Raw genomic sequence first — 17,142 nt, 5'->3', positions numbered from 1 at the left:
TCCAGGTGGCCACCATCATTAAGGAGAAATCAGTCATCTGAAGTTCAAGTTCAACTCAATGCACCTGCTCATGAAAAGGGAAGTATCTTAAAAGTTCAAAGCCAGAAAGCACAGTGCTGACGAGGCCAAGTTTATGAGTTTAAGTCATTCTATTGGCCAATCAGCCTCAGTAGGAGAAAACTTCAGCTCTCGGCCACAGGGCCATGACTGGGCTCAGGCCGGTGGGTAGCAGTTTTAGCACAGCCAGTACACATGTCTGGAAAGGCAAGGTCTTCAGAAGGCCAAGCACACTAGAACTAGAGTTAGCCTCCGGGATGGCCAAGTTCACACAGGCCTCTCACTCAGTCTGGCAGCTAGGCCCTTGTCCCTCATCCTTTACATGTCCTGTCTTCCTTCTCGCTTGCTCTAAATATTCCTATTAGCCCGGTCAGGAGTGTGGGGATGGATGTTGGGGCAAGGGAGCATCACAAATCTGATTTCCCTCAGTCCCCTATGAATGGCCCAGGTAGTATTATTTTGTTTTATCGGGTTGGTCATTTATTTATTTGTTATTACTCCTTTTTGTTGTTTTTGTTCAGTCTTTGTCCCTGTCCTCAAAATGTAAGTGAGGACAGAAAGCACAGGGCAGTTGAGGAAAAGGGGTTGCTGAAGGGCTAGCTTCTCTCTCTCATCTCTGTGGCCTAGGCTTTCAGACAGAGACAGGTCTCCAGCCAGCCTCGTGGCCCTGGGGTCTGAGCCTACAGACATTCTGGCCACAATCAGCTCAGTGGGGTAATACCTTTGGCATAAGAGAAGCCAGTTCCTGAAGGGACGACAGGATGGTGGGAGCACGGGGGCTTCTGGAAGAGCTGGGCTCTCTAGCCTTTGGCTCTCCCCAGGGGCTTTGACGCATGCGTGTTCCCTACGCCCCCCCCCCCCCAACCTGTCTCTGACAACCGACTTCCTACAAATCCAGGGTTAGGAAATTATTTGGCAACAGGAGGCTAAGGCTGTTTTGTGTTGGCACAGTCTTCAAAAAGTTAAAAAAAAAAAAAAAACTAGGAGACCCCTGAAGGAGGCTTTCAATCCGGACAGGACAGAAGTCCTACTACTTGTCCAAGCCAGGGTTGGTGGCCACTATCTCCTCATACTTTGGGGGTGGGTCACTATAGGAGACACTGGCCTCCTCACTGCTGCTCTCCTGGGGTGCAGTCACCTCCTCATAGGATGGGGGAGGAGTGGCACTGGACAGCCTGGAGAGAGACAGCTCAGGGAGGTAGAGGGTGCTCTCAAGACGGACCATCGTTCTGCCCCCTCGACTGGGCCCTAGCACCACCTGCGGGTTGCTCCCTGTCTCGCGGTGCCCAGAGGACTCCCCCTGGCTATGCACAGTGCCCCGGTACACCATGACCCGGGGGAGGCTGTGCCCGGCGCGACTGGCTAGGTACCGGTTCTGAGCATACGAGGGGTGATGACGAGTGGCTTTCTGCAGCTGGCATCTCCAGATGATGAACAAGGCAATGACAATCAGCAAGGCCACCCCTAGAAGGGGCACCACCACGTACATGGCATCTGAACTCTGTGCAGGGTCGCGGACTGAGTAGACCGCATTCGGGTACCCCTTCCAGAACTCCATCTACAAAAGAAGAAGGGCTGCTTACACTTGCATGCAAGACCTCGTGTCCCAGCGGAACCGCAGAGACCCTCCACCCTGCCCCACCCGACTGGCCTCTCGGAGCCATCCCAGAGCCTATGGGGAAATGCTCCCAAGTGAAGACGCCCCCAGAATCACGCAGCTGGGACTCTAAGGACATGTTGTCTGTCCTCCTACGGCCTGAGACTGGGCTGCCTTTCCTTTGTTGCTTCTGACTGGCCTGAGATACCCGGGCCTGCTCCTGCCATTCCCTAGGCTCCCGCTGCTCCCAGAAGCCAGCCCCGGGGCAGCACATGCCGTTTTCTCTTTGTCCTCGAACACCTCCTTGACTTCTTCGTAGCTGCAGACCTCCTCCATGCACTCGCGCTCGATGGTGCCCTGGCGCAGCTCCTCCAGGAATTCATTGGCACGAGGGAACCGCTTCAGGACCGAATGGGCATTCTTGGCCTCCAGAAACACTGAGGAGAGAGCTGCACTGAAGCCTGCAACGGGCAGGTGCCCAGGCGCTCCTTCAAAGCAGGCTCAGCCCAGAAACAGGAGCACAATGAGGAAGGGAAGCAAGACAAAGCCGGCAGGCAGGACACCACCCCAGATACGGCGAGGCCTTCGTAAAAGGGACAAAAGGGCCGACTTTCTCTGATGACACGACATACCTGCTTAGAATACCACAGACCTGACGAGACTCGGGCCTCCGGTGTTTCGGAGGCAAATAGCATCTGACTGAGAGGGAAGGGCAAGTTGCTGCAACCAAATCACCCCATTCGACTGGACGGGGTTAGGGCCCAGGCAGGATCTCCTGAGGGGCCTCCTGTGTCGGCATCACTAGCCCGGCCCCAGGCAATCTAGTACTAGACAGAGCCATCAGGTGCATTCAAATCCGAGAGTGCCTCTGGGAAGGGGGTAGCAGGATCTACGCGAAGAATCGAAGCTTCTGTAGACTGGACACAGATGCTTCCTGCCAAAATGTCCCTGAGTGCCCGCCATACAGACTTATTCCAAAGGGAGAACCCAGCTGCTGTCGGGCCGCCTGGCATGGCACCAGCTGTATGTCTCTGCAAACCTGAGCTAGTTTTCCTGCCAACAAGCCCCTCGTAGGGCCCAGGCAGGCAGGGCTCCACCAAAAAGCAGGCGCCCTTTCCCACAGCCTGTCATATTAGTTCCTCTCGTTGTGCATAGTGCCTGGGCAGGCATACATCTCCAGGGACAACCTGGGGACAGGCAAGCTGGAAAGGACTTGAAAAGCGAGCATGACCTTTTCTGTGAGCTGGTGGGCCTGGGCCTTCACCCCTTGGCCTGGGGCCAACTCACCTGCCATCGCTGCTCCCTCAGGTCCAGCGTCTCACCTGCCTGGCAAAGGGGAAGAAGCAGAGTCACAATGAAATCACAGCCCAAAGCCTACAGGGCACCTGCGTGGCCCTGGGATGTGACTCCCACTCCCACTGGTCAAAGGTCAATGAGGCACATCACCGCCTGTGCCACTCACAGCTTCCCATCGTTGCCCGAGCTCTCTTCCCAGAGCTCCCTAAGGCCCAGCAGAGCCCAAAGCTAACCTGCCAGCTCTTTGCCCCATGAACAGATTCAGAGACTGTAGAAGACCTAAGGGTTTACTTTATTCTTTGGGGGAAAAAAAAAACAAACCCTCCTACAGGCCAAGGTTTCTCATTCCTCACTTCCCTTAAAAACTCTTTGCGCTGTTGAGTCGGAAAGGAACTCAGACATAGAATTACATGAGATCAAGCACATCAGCCGTGACACAGACAGGAGCCAATTTTTGGAACTCATCTTTCTCACAATGGCAAGTCCCAGATACCTCTAATGACAAGCATGTTCCCTGAAAACGGGCAGCACACGTTGGAGAAGCAGGTCCTGGCAAAGTTTAACGCGACAACGGCAGGTGACCGGCCGTGTCTGTCTGCACCCAACAGGGTACCGAGGAGCTCCGGAAACTGAGATGCTAACTCAAAGCAAGTGTTGCCTCTAATGTGAGCGACGGTCCAAAAGCCTTGCTCCTGCTCAGGAATCATCCTGCCACTACGGAAGCTGTGACCACAGCACAGTGCTCTCCTCACCACACACAGCCACTCACACACATGTTCCAGTCACCTTGCTGCTTTCCTCCACAAGGAAAAGCTCTGGTTTTGTGACTAACTGGATGCAAACACGTGAATGGCATTATGCCGCCCTTTTTGCCTAGGCTGCCAGGAAGTTCAGTGTTGACACTGACCATCAAGCACGTATGCTTTTCCTCGCAGCGTGGTACACGCTTTTCTATTTCTGCGTTCAGAGCCTCATGTACGCTTCAAATATACCTTCTGATCCTTCCGGCAAACAGGTAGGCTACAAATCATACATAAAATTAAAGCTAAAGGAAAAACAGCCGATCTCACGTCCGTCTATGGAAACACTGTGTCAAGGGGGATTTTCTCTTTTGAACCCCACAATGATCCCACCCAAAACTATCTGAGTGAATCCATCAACAGAGGGGTCTACCATTGTAAGAAAAGTGGGCCCTCTATGTTTTAAGAGTGAAGACGGACTATTGAATCTCAAAATTCTGCTTCATTACTGATCTCTGGGGTTGTGGAGGGGAGGGGCTACGCCAGTCACGGGGTGTTTCAGGGTTTGAAAAGAATGAGTAAAAGCTGTACTAATAAATGAAGATAGGAAAACGCACACTTCATTGCCTATCACAGAGAACTGCCGTGTTGTTTTTGTTCGTTTTTATGCAGAGAAATTACATAGCAGCTTACATACAGCCCCCTCTTGCCCCCAACACACCCGACTTTGGCGCATACACATCCACACAGATCAGAGCCGTGAATGCGTGCTCTCCTGACACCTGCCAAAGTTACTAGCTCATTTTTAAGCCTCAGACAAGCCAGGAACTACCCCCGAACAGCTCACAGGGCCTAATCCATTAATAATTCTGTAGCTGCTGCTGCTGCTATGAGGCCGCCTCCCCCACCTTCCCCAAAATTTAGCGCCTGCTTCTTTCCCTATAAATACACCATCAATAGGGCGTTGCTATGGCAACAGTGAGGAAGCGTGAGGGCTCCAGGACAGAGAATGCTGCTGCAGTCACGCATGTACGTGTCCCTCCTACCCCTGGTGGATACTCTAAGGCTGACTGTAGGCCAAGGAATTTTTAACCCACTCCCCCCAGGAACACAGCTGAATCCTGAAGTCCTGGAAAGGAAGGAAGGCAGGGACTGGCCACCACAAAGACCTTCCTTAACCCCAGTCTAGGCTGAAGCTTCCAAATCACAGCCCTCTGAAACAGTGCTCCCAAAGCCCCTCGCATGGGCACAGGAGGCCATCAGAGCACCGGATGTCCCAAGACGTGGCCTCCAAACCACTCCTGCAAATCCTAGCCCTTTCCATTCCCCTCACTCAGAACTGGTCGCCAGGAATGGCTTCTGTGATCGCCAAAGCTCATGACTCATCAACCTACCCAGTGACATGGAACTCCCAAATTATACTCCAGCTCGAACTCTGGGCCCTCCTTGTCCCCTTCCACTCATGCCAGCCCTTCAAGTGCCCCTCCTTGCCCACCGTCGCCCGCCAGCTGCGCCCTGCCCAGGAACTCCAGCTTCTGGCCCAGCCACACTCTGCTCCTGGGTCTGCTCAAGACCCCCAACGCAGTGGTCCGGCCGCGCCCAGCCCCAATAGTGCCCCACGCCCAGCTCAGTGGCCCTGGACACCGAACCATGCCCTCGGGGCTGGGGCGCCCAACCCAAACGGCCTCACCGTTCTCTGGGCCCAGGAGGCGGCAGCCCTGTTTGCGCACGCAGCCCGCCACCTCGCTGCGGCGCCTCTTCCAGCAGGGCCCCTGTCCCCGCCCACCTGCTCCCCTTCTGCCAAGCCCCCCGCCCAGCCCAGCCGTCTCCTCCCTCCTTCGCTCCCGGCCCGCCGCCCTCCCGCCGCCCCGGGGCCCCCGTAGCCGGCCCGCCCAAGGCCAGGGCCGAGGTGGCCTGGAGCTCCCGCCCCTCGCAGCCGGGCGCCCGGGCCCTGCCCGTTACCTCTGCACCCCCCTGCCCCTGCTCTCCTCTGGGGACTCCGCCGCTGCCTGCCCCCCACTCCCCGCTGTGCCCGGTGTGGCCTCGCGCCCCGCGCCTTGCGCGCCACCCTCGAGCGCCACGACCACCGTGCCCTGATCGCCAGGCCGCGATCGTCGCGCTGCACCGCGCGCCGGGGCAGAGGGCAGGAGAGGGCTGGGGGCGAGAAGAGCGGGCCGAGGGGGAGGGAGGGCAGGCCGGCAAGCTGGGCCGGAGGGGCGGCGGCGCGCACCGAGCACCGCGCGCCCGCGCCCCACTCCGCCGGCGCCGCCCCTGCCCCCGCCCGTGCTGCCAGGGGGCGGGGCCTGGCCGGCGGGCCAGGGGCGCGCCAAGGACCCCCGGCTAAAGGCGCGGGCACCGTCGTGCCTCCGGGCACCAGCCCTCGGAAGCCTAGGCGCCAAGGCGGGCTGGGGCGGCCGCGCCCAAGGCCCATGCGCCAGCGGCCCGGCGCAGAGCGCACCCGCTCCCACACCCCCGACTGTCCCCGACCCAGGCTCACCTGTCATTGTGGCCAGCCCGCCCCCGAGTGCCAGCCGAGAAAAGAAGGGGCTCGGGCCAGCAGCTGGAGCCCACCTAGCCGGGCTCCAGCGGGCCCGCAGAAGGGCTGGGTTGAGGCTGCGTTCCGCCAATGACTGGGTGACCTTGGCTTCTTCACTTACCTCCCCCCAACCCTGCCCCAGGACGGCAGGCTTCTCTCCTGTCAAATCTGGCAAATGGGGAGAATCTTGCCTCCTTCACGGGGCTGCAGCGAAATAACGGAGGAAATGGGCTTGGGAAACTCTTAAAGCTCAGAAAGGGGAGAGGAAGGGGAGCGCGGGGGTGGGGGGGTGTGGCGGGGAGGGGGCTCGGGAGGCCCCGCTGTGGGAAGTTCGGCATGACAGAACCAGACGCTGGTAGATGACACTAGTCCAAGCAGAACCACGCGACGAGGTGGTGCTAAGGGAAGGCAGGGCCGTTCTGGGGGAGCCCGGGGTCTTGGTCTGCCAAATGTTCCGAAGAGGAGTCGAGTGCATCCTACTGGGTTTTCGGGGTTCTTTTTGTTCCCTGAACCTCGTTTTGTTCCCTGAAGCCCACCTTGCAACTGAAGTGGGTGCCTTTCCCACCCCTTTTCCCATTTTGATGTTTGGAGCAGGATGGTCCTGAGAAGGTAAAACTACCAGAACCACCCCCACCCCCATTCCGGGCAAAGAAACACCTGCCGCCAGAGTCATGGAAAATGAGCGGGAAGGCCTCCATAGCTTTGGGCCTCTTCCAGTCCAGTTCGCAGAGCTGAGCAGCCCCTCTGCCCATTCTTACTCCTCCCCTCCCCCACCCCTGCCGCCTGTTCTGAGTCTTCTCTGAGGCTTTCACAGAAAGAAGTCAAGATCCCCGGAGATAAGAATGGGGGTCCTTTGGGGCCCAAAGGGCTGTGTATGCTTTAGAGCCCCTCTCAGTTCAGGGGAAGAGAGGGTGGGCCCTGGCTGGTAGTTTGGGTCTCTTCAGAAACTTACTTCCTGGGTCTCCTAGTCCACCACCAAGTTCCCATCCGGATCTTAACCGTGTCCACAAGCAACTTCACACAACTTGCAGTGTGTGAGGCCTGGGTCTGTGGCTTTCCCATTCCTGGCAGCACCCCCACCTCAGCTTCTAGTTCCCTCCCTGCCCCGAATGCCTTTCCTCCCACTATCAGCCTCTGTGCGCTCACATTCATTCTTCCCACATAGCTCAGATGACATCTGTCCCCAGGTCTTGCAGGATTCCCCGGCCCAGCCCACGCTGACTGTTCCGTTCTCAGCACTCTGTCTGCGGATGCCGAGGGTGGGAAGGGTGAAGGGCAGCCCCTCTGCCTACTTCAGCTCCTGACAAGACCACACAGCAGTTGTGATCCTGAGCAAGTGACTTAACCTCTCCGCATCTCATCTCAACTTCCTCATCTGTCCAAGGAGAATGATGAGCACAATAGTGTCCCTTACATCCAACAGAGTCTCATCTATGGCACCCCCACCTCATGCTCCCAGAGCTGAGGTGAGGAGCTGGAGTAAAGGTCTGTCTTCAACTTACCACCAGGATATGTTGTCCCCAATACACCAGAAGCTCTAGGCACTGTTTCCTCCCCATGGGGATCCCAAGTCTAGGCTTCCTCCAGGCCTTGGCTTCCTCAGAAGTTTTTCTAATTCCCCCAGGAGGGTTCCCACACTTCCAGGGGCCAGCTTCGGGAGACTGAAGGCCTCCCTTTCCCCAACAACTGCTTTGAGATCTTGATCTGAACAGCCCCTGGTCTGTGCCAGGATGGGAAAGGCTTGGCCACTGGCTTATTCACCTTGGCTAGGCACCTGGCAGGTTGGTGCTCTCAAGGACTTTAGTTTCTAACAAATTGCACCTCCCCCACTAATGGTGCAGTCCAGACCGTCATTATCTAAACCCTAGAGAGACGCTCTGTTCTCCCTGAGAGACGCTCTGTTCTCCCTGAGAGACGCTCTGTTCTCCCTGAGAGACGCTCTGTTCTCCCTGAGAGACTTCACTCTCCTCCGTCTCCATCACACGCAATGTGCGCCCTTCTCTTCCTTGCTACCAAGAGGTGCTTGCTATCTCAACAAACACACCTGGCCCACATCAAAACCACATATGTAGGACACTAAGGATTGTGGGGGGACCCACCTCCAAAAGAGTGTACAGTACAGTTGTTAATAACAAGAAAAGATGGCAAAAGGCAGACCATATTTAATAAAAATTCCCCATGCATTGCAAGAGAAAAGACCTTTCGTTACCCAACCTTGTCCTAACTTCTAACCTATCTCCGTTCCTGAGCCATACCCCATCAGGCAGCACCAGCTTTATGAGTGTGTTCTCTACACTTGGTTTAAGGCTCTGCTATTTCCATCTTGAAATGATTAATTCTTAATACTTTTTGAACAAGAGACCTGTATTTTCATTTTGCACCAAGACATACAAAGTATGCAGGCAATCTCACGTATTCTCAACGTTCTCAATCCTATTCCAGCGTCTCAACCACCCCACTGCTCTTTTGATTTCCTCCCCTCCCCTCTGCAAGCCTTGGCCAATCCTTCGTCCCCTCACCTCTCAACTGCACTGATTCCATCATCTTCTGCCACAAGGCCTCTCCCCAACTGCATCCTTATGTCTCATCCATTGGCTGAGACAAGTACTCTCTTCCAGAGTCATGCATTCTTGGCACCTCATTCCCAACGCAACCCTCATCCATCCCAGAATTGAACCCTTCTATGAACTCTACTGCCCCCCACCCCTTTGTATCCCCACCAAGCCTCACCTCTCCCTGAGCCTAAACACTGATCCTTACCTCAGGGAGACTCAGTGCATCTTTGCAGATGGGATAACCAATCAAGCAAGTACAGGGGCTGCATTGTGCCTCCCCAATTCACATGCTGAAGTCCTAACCCCCTTACTTCAGAATGTGACTGTATTTGGAGACAGGGTCTTTACAAAGGCCATGAAGTTAAAATGGGGTTATTAAGGTGGGCCCCTCTCCAATCTGTCTGATGCCCATATGAGAAGAGGAGACACACAGGAAAAGGCACGAGAAGCATGTGAAGACACAGGTAGAAGGTAGCCATCTACAAGCCAAGGAGAGGGGCCTCTGGATGAACCAATTCTGATGACACTTTGATCCCAGACTTCTGGCCTCTAGAATTGTGTGAAAATAAATTGCTGTTGCTTAAGCCAGTCTGTGGTACTTTGTCAGGGCAGGCTGAGAAACTAAGACGCGAAGAATTTACTCAGTGCTATTATGTGCCAGGGAGTATTCTAGGACTTGGGATTACAGGAGCCAATAAAATAAACAAAAGCGCCTACCATCATCAAGTTTAGACCAAAAAAAAAAAAAAAAGAAGAAGAAGAAGAAATTAAAGATACAAGATGTTGGGTAATGACTAGTGTTACAGAGAAGAATGAAACAGAGAAGGATCCTTGAGGTGCAGAGTATTACTGTTTCATTCAGGAGGCTGGTGTGCTGAAGTGGAGGGACTGAGAGAGGAGGACAGTGGGCATGAGGTCAGGAAGGCCACAACAGAAGGTGGTGAGAGATCGTGCAGGGCCTTGCATCCTGTTTCAAGGACTTTGGCTGTTAATGTGATGTGGAGACACATTGAGGGGTACCATGATCTGATGTCTATTCTTATACAAGTGATCAGTGGAGTGCCTTCCTGAGAACAGATTAAAGAGAGAAAAGAGTGGAAGCAGGGAGACTATTTTGGGGACTCTTCAAATAACCCAGGTGAGAGATAGTGGTGGTTTACACCAGGTGGTGCAGTGAAGCATTGAGACGCAGGCAGATTCTGGGTAGGTTTTGATGACGGATTGGTATCGGGCTACGGCACAAAGACAGAAGTCAAGGACAGCTCTCAGGGTTTTAGCCAGAGGAATGGGAAGGATGGGGGTACATTCACAGAATTGAGGAAGACAGTAATGGGTCAGTTGGATCGAGGGGAGTGGAATTCAGGGAAAGTATCAGGACTGGAGATAGAACTGGAGAATGAGTAGCAATATTAAAAGTCATGAGACTGGATGAGGTCAACTACGGAGTGAGTATAGAAAAAGCAAAGCAACCCATGAACTGAGCCCTGGGTAGCCCAACATTGAGAGGTAGGACAAATGAAAAGGAACCAGCAAATGAGACTGGGAAAGAATGAGCAACAAGGTGAAGAAAGTGAATCAAGAAGAAGCAATTGGCCAATTCTTCAAATCCTCCCAACTGAACTAGTAATACAGGACAAAGAATTGACCCCGGGGTTTAACAATGGGGAGGTCACTGGTGGCCTTCCAGAGGAATTTCCATGGACATGTTGGTGGGGGGTGCTACATGTGGATCAGAGTCAGGAAAGAGAAATTGGAAATAAGTGAGTGCTGACCAAGGACTCTTTTGAAATGTTCAGCTGTAAAGGAGAGCGGAGACATAGGAGAAAGGTGGCTATAGGAATATGACGGAACAAGAAAGAAGTATTGTTTTAAGGTGGGAGCAATTACAGCAGGTAACATGTTTGTGTGCCAGTTAAGAATGAAAAAAGTGATGATGCAGGGAGGTGGGAGAGGTGGTGTTAGAGTTTGGAGCAGGTTCCTTCTCGTGGATTTTATTTTCTCAGCAAAACAGGAGGTCAGGCCATAGCTGGGAGTGAGGGTGGGAGAGGAGTATTGTTTGTTTAAGGAGAAAAGGCTTAGAACAGTGTTCTGGGGGGGGCACCTGGGTGGCTCAGTGGGTTAAAGCCTCTGCCTTCGGCTCGGGTCATGATCCCAAGGTCCTGGGATCGAGCCCCACATCACGGTCCCTGCTCAGCGGGAAGCCTGCTTCCTCCTCTGTCTCTCTGCCTGCTTCTCTGCCTACCTGTGATCTCTGTCTGTCAAATAAATAAATAAAAATCTTAAAAAAAAAAAGAACAGTGTTCTGGGAGATGGGAAAGCTGGGTGCTCTATGGAAATGTAGCATGATTGCTAGGCTGCATCAAGGGCCCACTTGAGGTTTAATGGCCATTAATTTAAAGTGAAATTACTCAGCATGTCTTGCTGGTTTTCACCAGACACGTTCAATTTCAGGGGTGCAGACCCAGAGTACGTAGAAAGTTGGATTTTATCAGCGCTGAATTTTCCTACATGAGTACAAAGAAATGACAGAGAGACACAGGAGTTTTGCATGGTTCTAGGGAAAAATGAGGACAATTGGTCATGGATTAATGGGTAAGGAGAGAAGTAGGGATAGAGTCGGTGTTTGGTGAAGCACAGTGAGAAAAACAGCAGAATTGTTTGTTGAGGGGTCCCGGTGGCAGTCATAGGATTCCTGGAGTTCTTGTAGTTCTAAAAAGAAGAAGCTGGCTTTCAAATTTGGGGATATAATGGAGATTGCGGAGATGTGGCGGTGAGAGATAATCGCAAGGTCTTAGGATATGACCACAGGAGTAAGGGGGAGGGTAGTATCAGGGAAGAGCAGGTCAAGAGACTGAGAGAGCAGAGGTTTAAACCATTTCTGTGGATACTGACATCACCAAGAATGTACATATTTAACCACCTCTTATACTAGACCGCTTGAAGCCTTATCTCCTTCCCAATTCCTTATTCCATGATTTGGCATCAACCTGGGGGGCGCCCCATTCCTGAGATTCACCAGTTCCCAGAACCGCCCTCTTCTCTCAACTTGACTTGCTCGGAAGGTCACCCCACCACTGAGCTTACACCCTAGCAAGTGCCACACCCCATGTCTCAACCCACCATAAGTTCCCTGAATCTTGCCCCTGAACATTTAATTGGGCACCTACTATATGCCAGGTGCTATGCCTGGTGCTGGTGATAGAAAGGTGAATCAAACAGACCAATGTCTACTCTGCTTCTATTCTGCTCAGTGAAAAGAGACAATAAACTAGCAAACATGGAGGATACCTAAGAAAGCAGTTTGCAGAAATACAATGGAGGACACCAAAGCTGGGAAGGGGGATAGGGGACATCAGGTCATCCTGACTCTAACCCGTTCCTGGAGCCTCCCAGTGTGTGGGCTGCTCACTCCGGGCCAGCTCATGGTGACAATTTGTAGCTTCATTTATGCCCCCAGAGTCTCCCCACTTCAACCCTAGCACTGACCCTGACCTCACCTTCTTCTTGGGCTTGACCCCAATGACATTCCTGTTTTTCATCTGTTCCTCAGCCATTAACTGAGCTTCATCATCAAGCTTCCTCTACCTGCTCCCTCAGCTTCATGTTGCTCAGAGGCTTACTTCCTCCACAAAGCCCTCCCAGCCCTGACCATCCTCCTACACAAAAACTCTATGTGTCTGTCCCTCATCCCCACCCTCTCTGGGACCCAGACCCCTTCTGGTTCTCGGTCTATTCCTGAGCATCAATACCTCCTCCCTTACTCCTATTCCAGCTCCTACTCTGGCTCTGATTATGTGAGAGCAGCTTCTTCCTTCCTGGCTGGATTGGACTGCCTCTCAGCAGTCAGCTTACATGCTTGAAATCCCCCTTCATGTGACCCAGCATGTTCTTTGGGGAGACAGGGCCTGAGGCTTCAGAGGCCTGGCAGTTTGAGGACAGCTGAGGAAGTGCCCAAAATTGGAGGCTAGACTTTCCCTAAAGAGGAAGAGAACATTCCTTCAGCATCCCTGGCCCCTCAGCCCTGGCAGTAGAATTCTCTCCCTTTCCCTGGGCAGTCATTGCCCCATTGGCCACCTGTCCTGATAGGATGGTGGAGGAACCTCTACACCAGTATTTCTCAAAGAATTTTCTGTATAGGACTGGGGAACCAAAGACAGGTGTGGGTGGCCATCATCTAGCTCATCTCAACCACACATCCCTACTGTCCCAACACACACACACACACACACACACACACACACACACACCCTCCTCCGGAAAAAGATGCTTAAGCAGACAAGCAACCTTAGTCCTGCATTTTGTTTTCCCTACTGCCACCTCCTGGACACAGTGGACACTGTAGCCACCACCAGGACCCCCCCACAGGGCCATTCCTTTCCTGTGCCAGTCTTGTCTGGATCGCATTATCACAAGAGTTCCATCAACCATGCTGGAGGGCTCCCAACTGCAGTCCAAATGCATCCCTTCTCCCTGGCTCTTCTGTTTGGGGGGTGGGGAGCCAGAATCATGCTGGTGCTCAAAAGGGAACTGAGCTTCCCAGAGCCATTGACTGACTGGAAGGCTCACCGAGCAGCAGAGGTACCAGCCACCAGCCTCAGTCTTTGAGGGCAGACACTTAAGGGAGAGGATGATAATGGAAGGTACGAGGGGCCCAATGACGAGTGTGGTGGTCAGAAGGCACAGAGCTCTAGCTACAGGCCTCATTGTTATTCCAGGAACATCACGAACTCGTCCCCACCTCGGGATATTTGCACTTGTTCATTGAGCACTCACTATGCACAGGTATGTTCTAGAGGCTGGTGGGCACAGCATCCAAGTCAACTGAAGGCCTTGTGTGCAGGGACAGTGCAGTAGGGATGGCAGATGACACATTAACAAATAAGCACAATGTAGATGTTTCACCAAATCTGAGATGGCATCAGTTGTATGACCTAACAAGTAAGCCATTTTCTGCCCAAGCATCAACCTCTGTGCCATCAGGAGTGTTGGCGAAGAAGCCTTTCTTTAAAGAATGTATTTTTTAAGCCTGCAGGGCCTAAACTAGGCTTTGGAATTCCCAGAAATCAGGAATAGTAAATGCAAAGGTCCTGAGGCAGGAGTGTGTTTGGAAAGTCTGAGAAAGGGGGAGTGCCAGGGAAAGGCTCTGCCAGGTTATTCTGGTGACCTTGCACATCTCCACACAGGCCAGGCATGCAAGGCTTGACTGTAGCCTGCCTCAAGTCTCGGTAGGATCCCCTGATGGGATGCCCAGTGTTCCTCCCAGGAAAGATGGGCCATCTTGTGAGGAGCCATCCCAAGACCCTTCCTCATCTGCCTTTCTATCTGGTGGGAGGCCACCAGGAGGCAGTTTCTCATCCACTTGTCTGGTTCCGGTGAGTGCTAGGACTTTCCCCTGTGGTCCTCTCCATCTTTTGGGGACAGTGCCAACTATACCAGTGCCTCACTGAAGTATGGAATTGGCTCGTCAGTGCCAGAGCACCTGCCTTATGTGTTGCCTGTCACCAGAGCCTTGTGGATCATGAGGCGGGGAGCTCCGTGCGGAGGAGAGGCAGAAGAAAAGATCAGAAGAGACCACTCTCCTTGCTCCCTGCTTCTAGTGACTTCCCAGCCCTGGGGTGCTTTCCTTCAGAGCACCTGCCACTCCCTGCCATTTTTCTGATTCATCTGTGTTTCCTTGCAGCTGGTCTGCCTCCCAGACCTGATTGTAATCCGGACTCCTTCCCCCTTTCCTAATCTTGTTTCCCAACACACAGCCCAGGAATTGTATTTTTTTTTCAATTCTGATCATAAGAAAGTAATATGCTCCCATTGTGGCAATTTTAGAAATCCCACCAGCCAGTAAAGCCATTATTAAAATTTGTATATATTGCCTTCCTGTTTTTCATTCCACAAATCTGATTTTACATCATTTAGTTCACACGATGTAAAGACTTTTTTATTTCCTTTGTTTTTATCAAATTATGAAAGTCATAGCATGCATATTATTAAAATATTAAGACAAAACATCCATACATAAACCAAAAGGTTGAAATCACCCCTAGTCACACCACCTGGTGAGAATCACGTTAGTAATTAGTAATTGGGGTCTATCCTTCTGATATTTTCTTCTACATACATATTTTCTCTCACATACACACAAAGGAATTGTGAGTTTTTTCCCCCCAGCAAGTCTCACGATCTCATGGCGTCTCTCCCTGGCACAGCAACACCGACTTCTCTCTCCTGCTCCCTATTCCTAGTTTCAGCTGTAAACAATGCTGTCGCTGGTGCACACATCTGAGGCATTGGACTATTTTCTCCCTTTGCTATCTCATGCTTGAAAAGGCCTTCTCCGCCCCCAACATTTAAAACATTTATTGTTTTCACTGTACATATTTATGTTTTCATTAGTTAACGTAAGTTTTTTAAAGATTTGATTTCTTTATTTGAGAAAGGGAGCACGCCACGTGACACAGCGGGGTAAGGGTGGAGGGAGAGGGGGAAGCAGGCTCCCCGCTGAGCTGGGACATCCCCCCCCACCCCCCCGCCCCATGCGGGGCTCCATCCCAGGATCCTGGGATCATGACCTGCGCTGAAGGCAGAGGCTTAACCCACTGAGCCACCCAGGCGCCCCAACATGTAAATTTTTAATCTGTTCAGAATTGAATTTGGTTTAAGATTTAAACTAGGATTTAGCTGTATTGTTCTGTTTAATATTTGTGGAACACCATCATTTCTCCAGCAGCACGGGAGAGAAGACAAGCCTTACGGGGCTAGGGCCTCTGCCATATCCACTAACTGTCCCTTGCCCTGCATTTCTTTCATATGAACTATTTCCTGAGGCTCCATGAGTGCTCCCCAGACAGTCCTTCCTAACCCCGCCAAAGACTCACCTGTAAACAACTCTGAAGTCTCAACTATGACACAGGGAAGCACCAGTCCTTCTGTCTTGTTGGCTCTGTTTCTGGTCTAGTCCATTCATCTTCTTATTCCGGTCACACACAGTGAAGACCGAAGTGACTGGGATAGTTCTAACGCGCAGGCAATATGCAGTGGGTCAAGTACCCTCGCCCCCATTGCCCCCAGTCAATTCTTCTTTTTTTTTTTTCAGCGTAACAGTATTCACTGTTTTTGCACCACACCCAGTGCTCCATGCAATCCGTGCCCTCTCCAATACCCACCACCTGGTTCCCCCAACCTCCCACCCCCCGTCCCTTCAAACCCCTCAGATTGTTTTCCAGAGTCCATAGTCTCTCATGATTCACCTCCCCTTCCAATTTCCCCCAACTTCCTTCTCTCTAACTCCCCATGTCCTCCACGCTATTTGTTATGCTCCACAAATAAGTGAAACCATATGATAATTGACTCTCTCTGCTTGACTTATTTCACTCAGCATAATCTCTTCCAGTCCCGTCCATGTTGGTACAAAAGTTGGGTATTCGTCCTTTCTGATGGAGGCATCATACTCCATAGTGTATATGGACCACATCTTCCTTATCCATTCGTCCGTTGAAGGGCATCTTGGTTCTTTCCACAGTTTGGCGACCCTGGCCATTGCTGCTATAAACATTGATTCTATTTCTTTCTCCCCAAATTTCATTATTGCTTATTTGCTCCGCCATCTAAACTCAGGAATACTTCATCAAGTTACGAAAGAAAAATAACACCATTGCTATCTTGCTTATAATTGCTTTACATTTATGGATTAAATTTAGGGAAAACTGATACCTTTACAATGCAATTTTTTTCAGTCAAGCTCTTGGTATTTCTCAGGGTCCGTGGCTGGCTCAGCCAGTGAGCATGTCACTCACGATCTCAGGATCAGGAGTTCAAGCCCAAGGTTGGGGGTATAGATTACTGAAAAACAAACAGAAAAAAACAAGGTTTTGGTATTTTTCATTATTTTCCTAAATCTTGTGTGATGTCTCTCAGTAAGTTTGTCTAGCTTTTTCTTATTTCTTCTTATAAGTTCTGCATATTTTTCAACATTTTATGTATAATATATATATAAACTATATATAATATATATAAACTGTATATATAAACACATTTATATATGTGTATGATTTATAATTTATATATATAAACCACACATAAAGCATTTAAAATGTGCATATATGTTATACATTATGTATTATAAGTATTCTATTATACATGGCATACATTATATATATATATATATATTAATATTTTATTTATTTGACAGAGATCACATGTAGGTAGAGAGAGAGGAGGAAGCAGGCTCCCTGTGGAGCAGAGAGCCCGATGCGGGGCTTGATCCCAGGACTCTGGGATCATGACCTGAGCCGAAGGCAGAGGGTTTAACCCACTGAGCAACCCAGGCACCCTGGCATACATTATATATTAATATATATTATATGA

At 51.5% G+C, this 17,142-nt stretch overlaps 1 protein-coding gene across 4 annotated transcripts; it reads right to left on the bottom strand.

The window, feature by feature from the left end:
- Window positions 1-752: 752 nt before the first annotated feature.
- PRRG3 (proline rich and Gla domain 3) lies at window positions 753-13,570 on the bottom strand. Of its 4 annotated transcripts, XM_032331324.1 has the most exons (5): window positions 13,555-13,570; window positions 6,188-6,430; window positions 2,942-2,980; window positions 1,931-2,091; window positions 753-1,615 (listed from the first exon to the last, which is right to left on the bottom strand). In XM_032331324.1, exons 3-5 carry the CDS (start codon window positions 2,946-2,948, stop codon window positions 1,088-1,090), a joined length of 696 nt encoding a protein of 231 aa, XP_032187215.1. In that variant the 5' UTR covers window positions 2,949-2,980; window positions 6,188-6,430; window positions 13,555-13,570; the 3' UTR covers window positions 753-1,087. The 4 variants fall into 4 exon arrangements, with proteins under 4 accessions (XP_032187215.1, XP_032187213.1, XP_032187214.1 ...); XM_032331322.1 differs by lacking the exon at window positions 13,555-13,570 and having other exon boundaries at window positions 6,188-6,474; XM_032331323.1 differs by lacking the exons at window positions 6,188-6,430; window positions 13,555-13,570 and adding an exon at window positions 5,653-5,933.
- Between the last annotated feature and the right edge of the window lie 3,572 nt (window positions 13,571-17,142).

Source organism: Mustela erminea, chromosome X (assembly GCF_009829155.1).
Source record: "Mustela erminea isolate mMusErm1 chromosome X, mMusErm1.Pri, whole genome shotgun sequence".
NCBI lineage: Eukaryota > Metazoa > Chordata > Mammalia > Carnivora > Mustelidae > Mustela > Mustela erminea.
The sequence above is the reverse complement of the archived record's forward strand: the minus strand, read 5'-3'. Positions and strand labels throughout refer to the sequence as shown.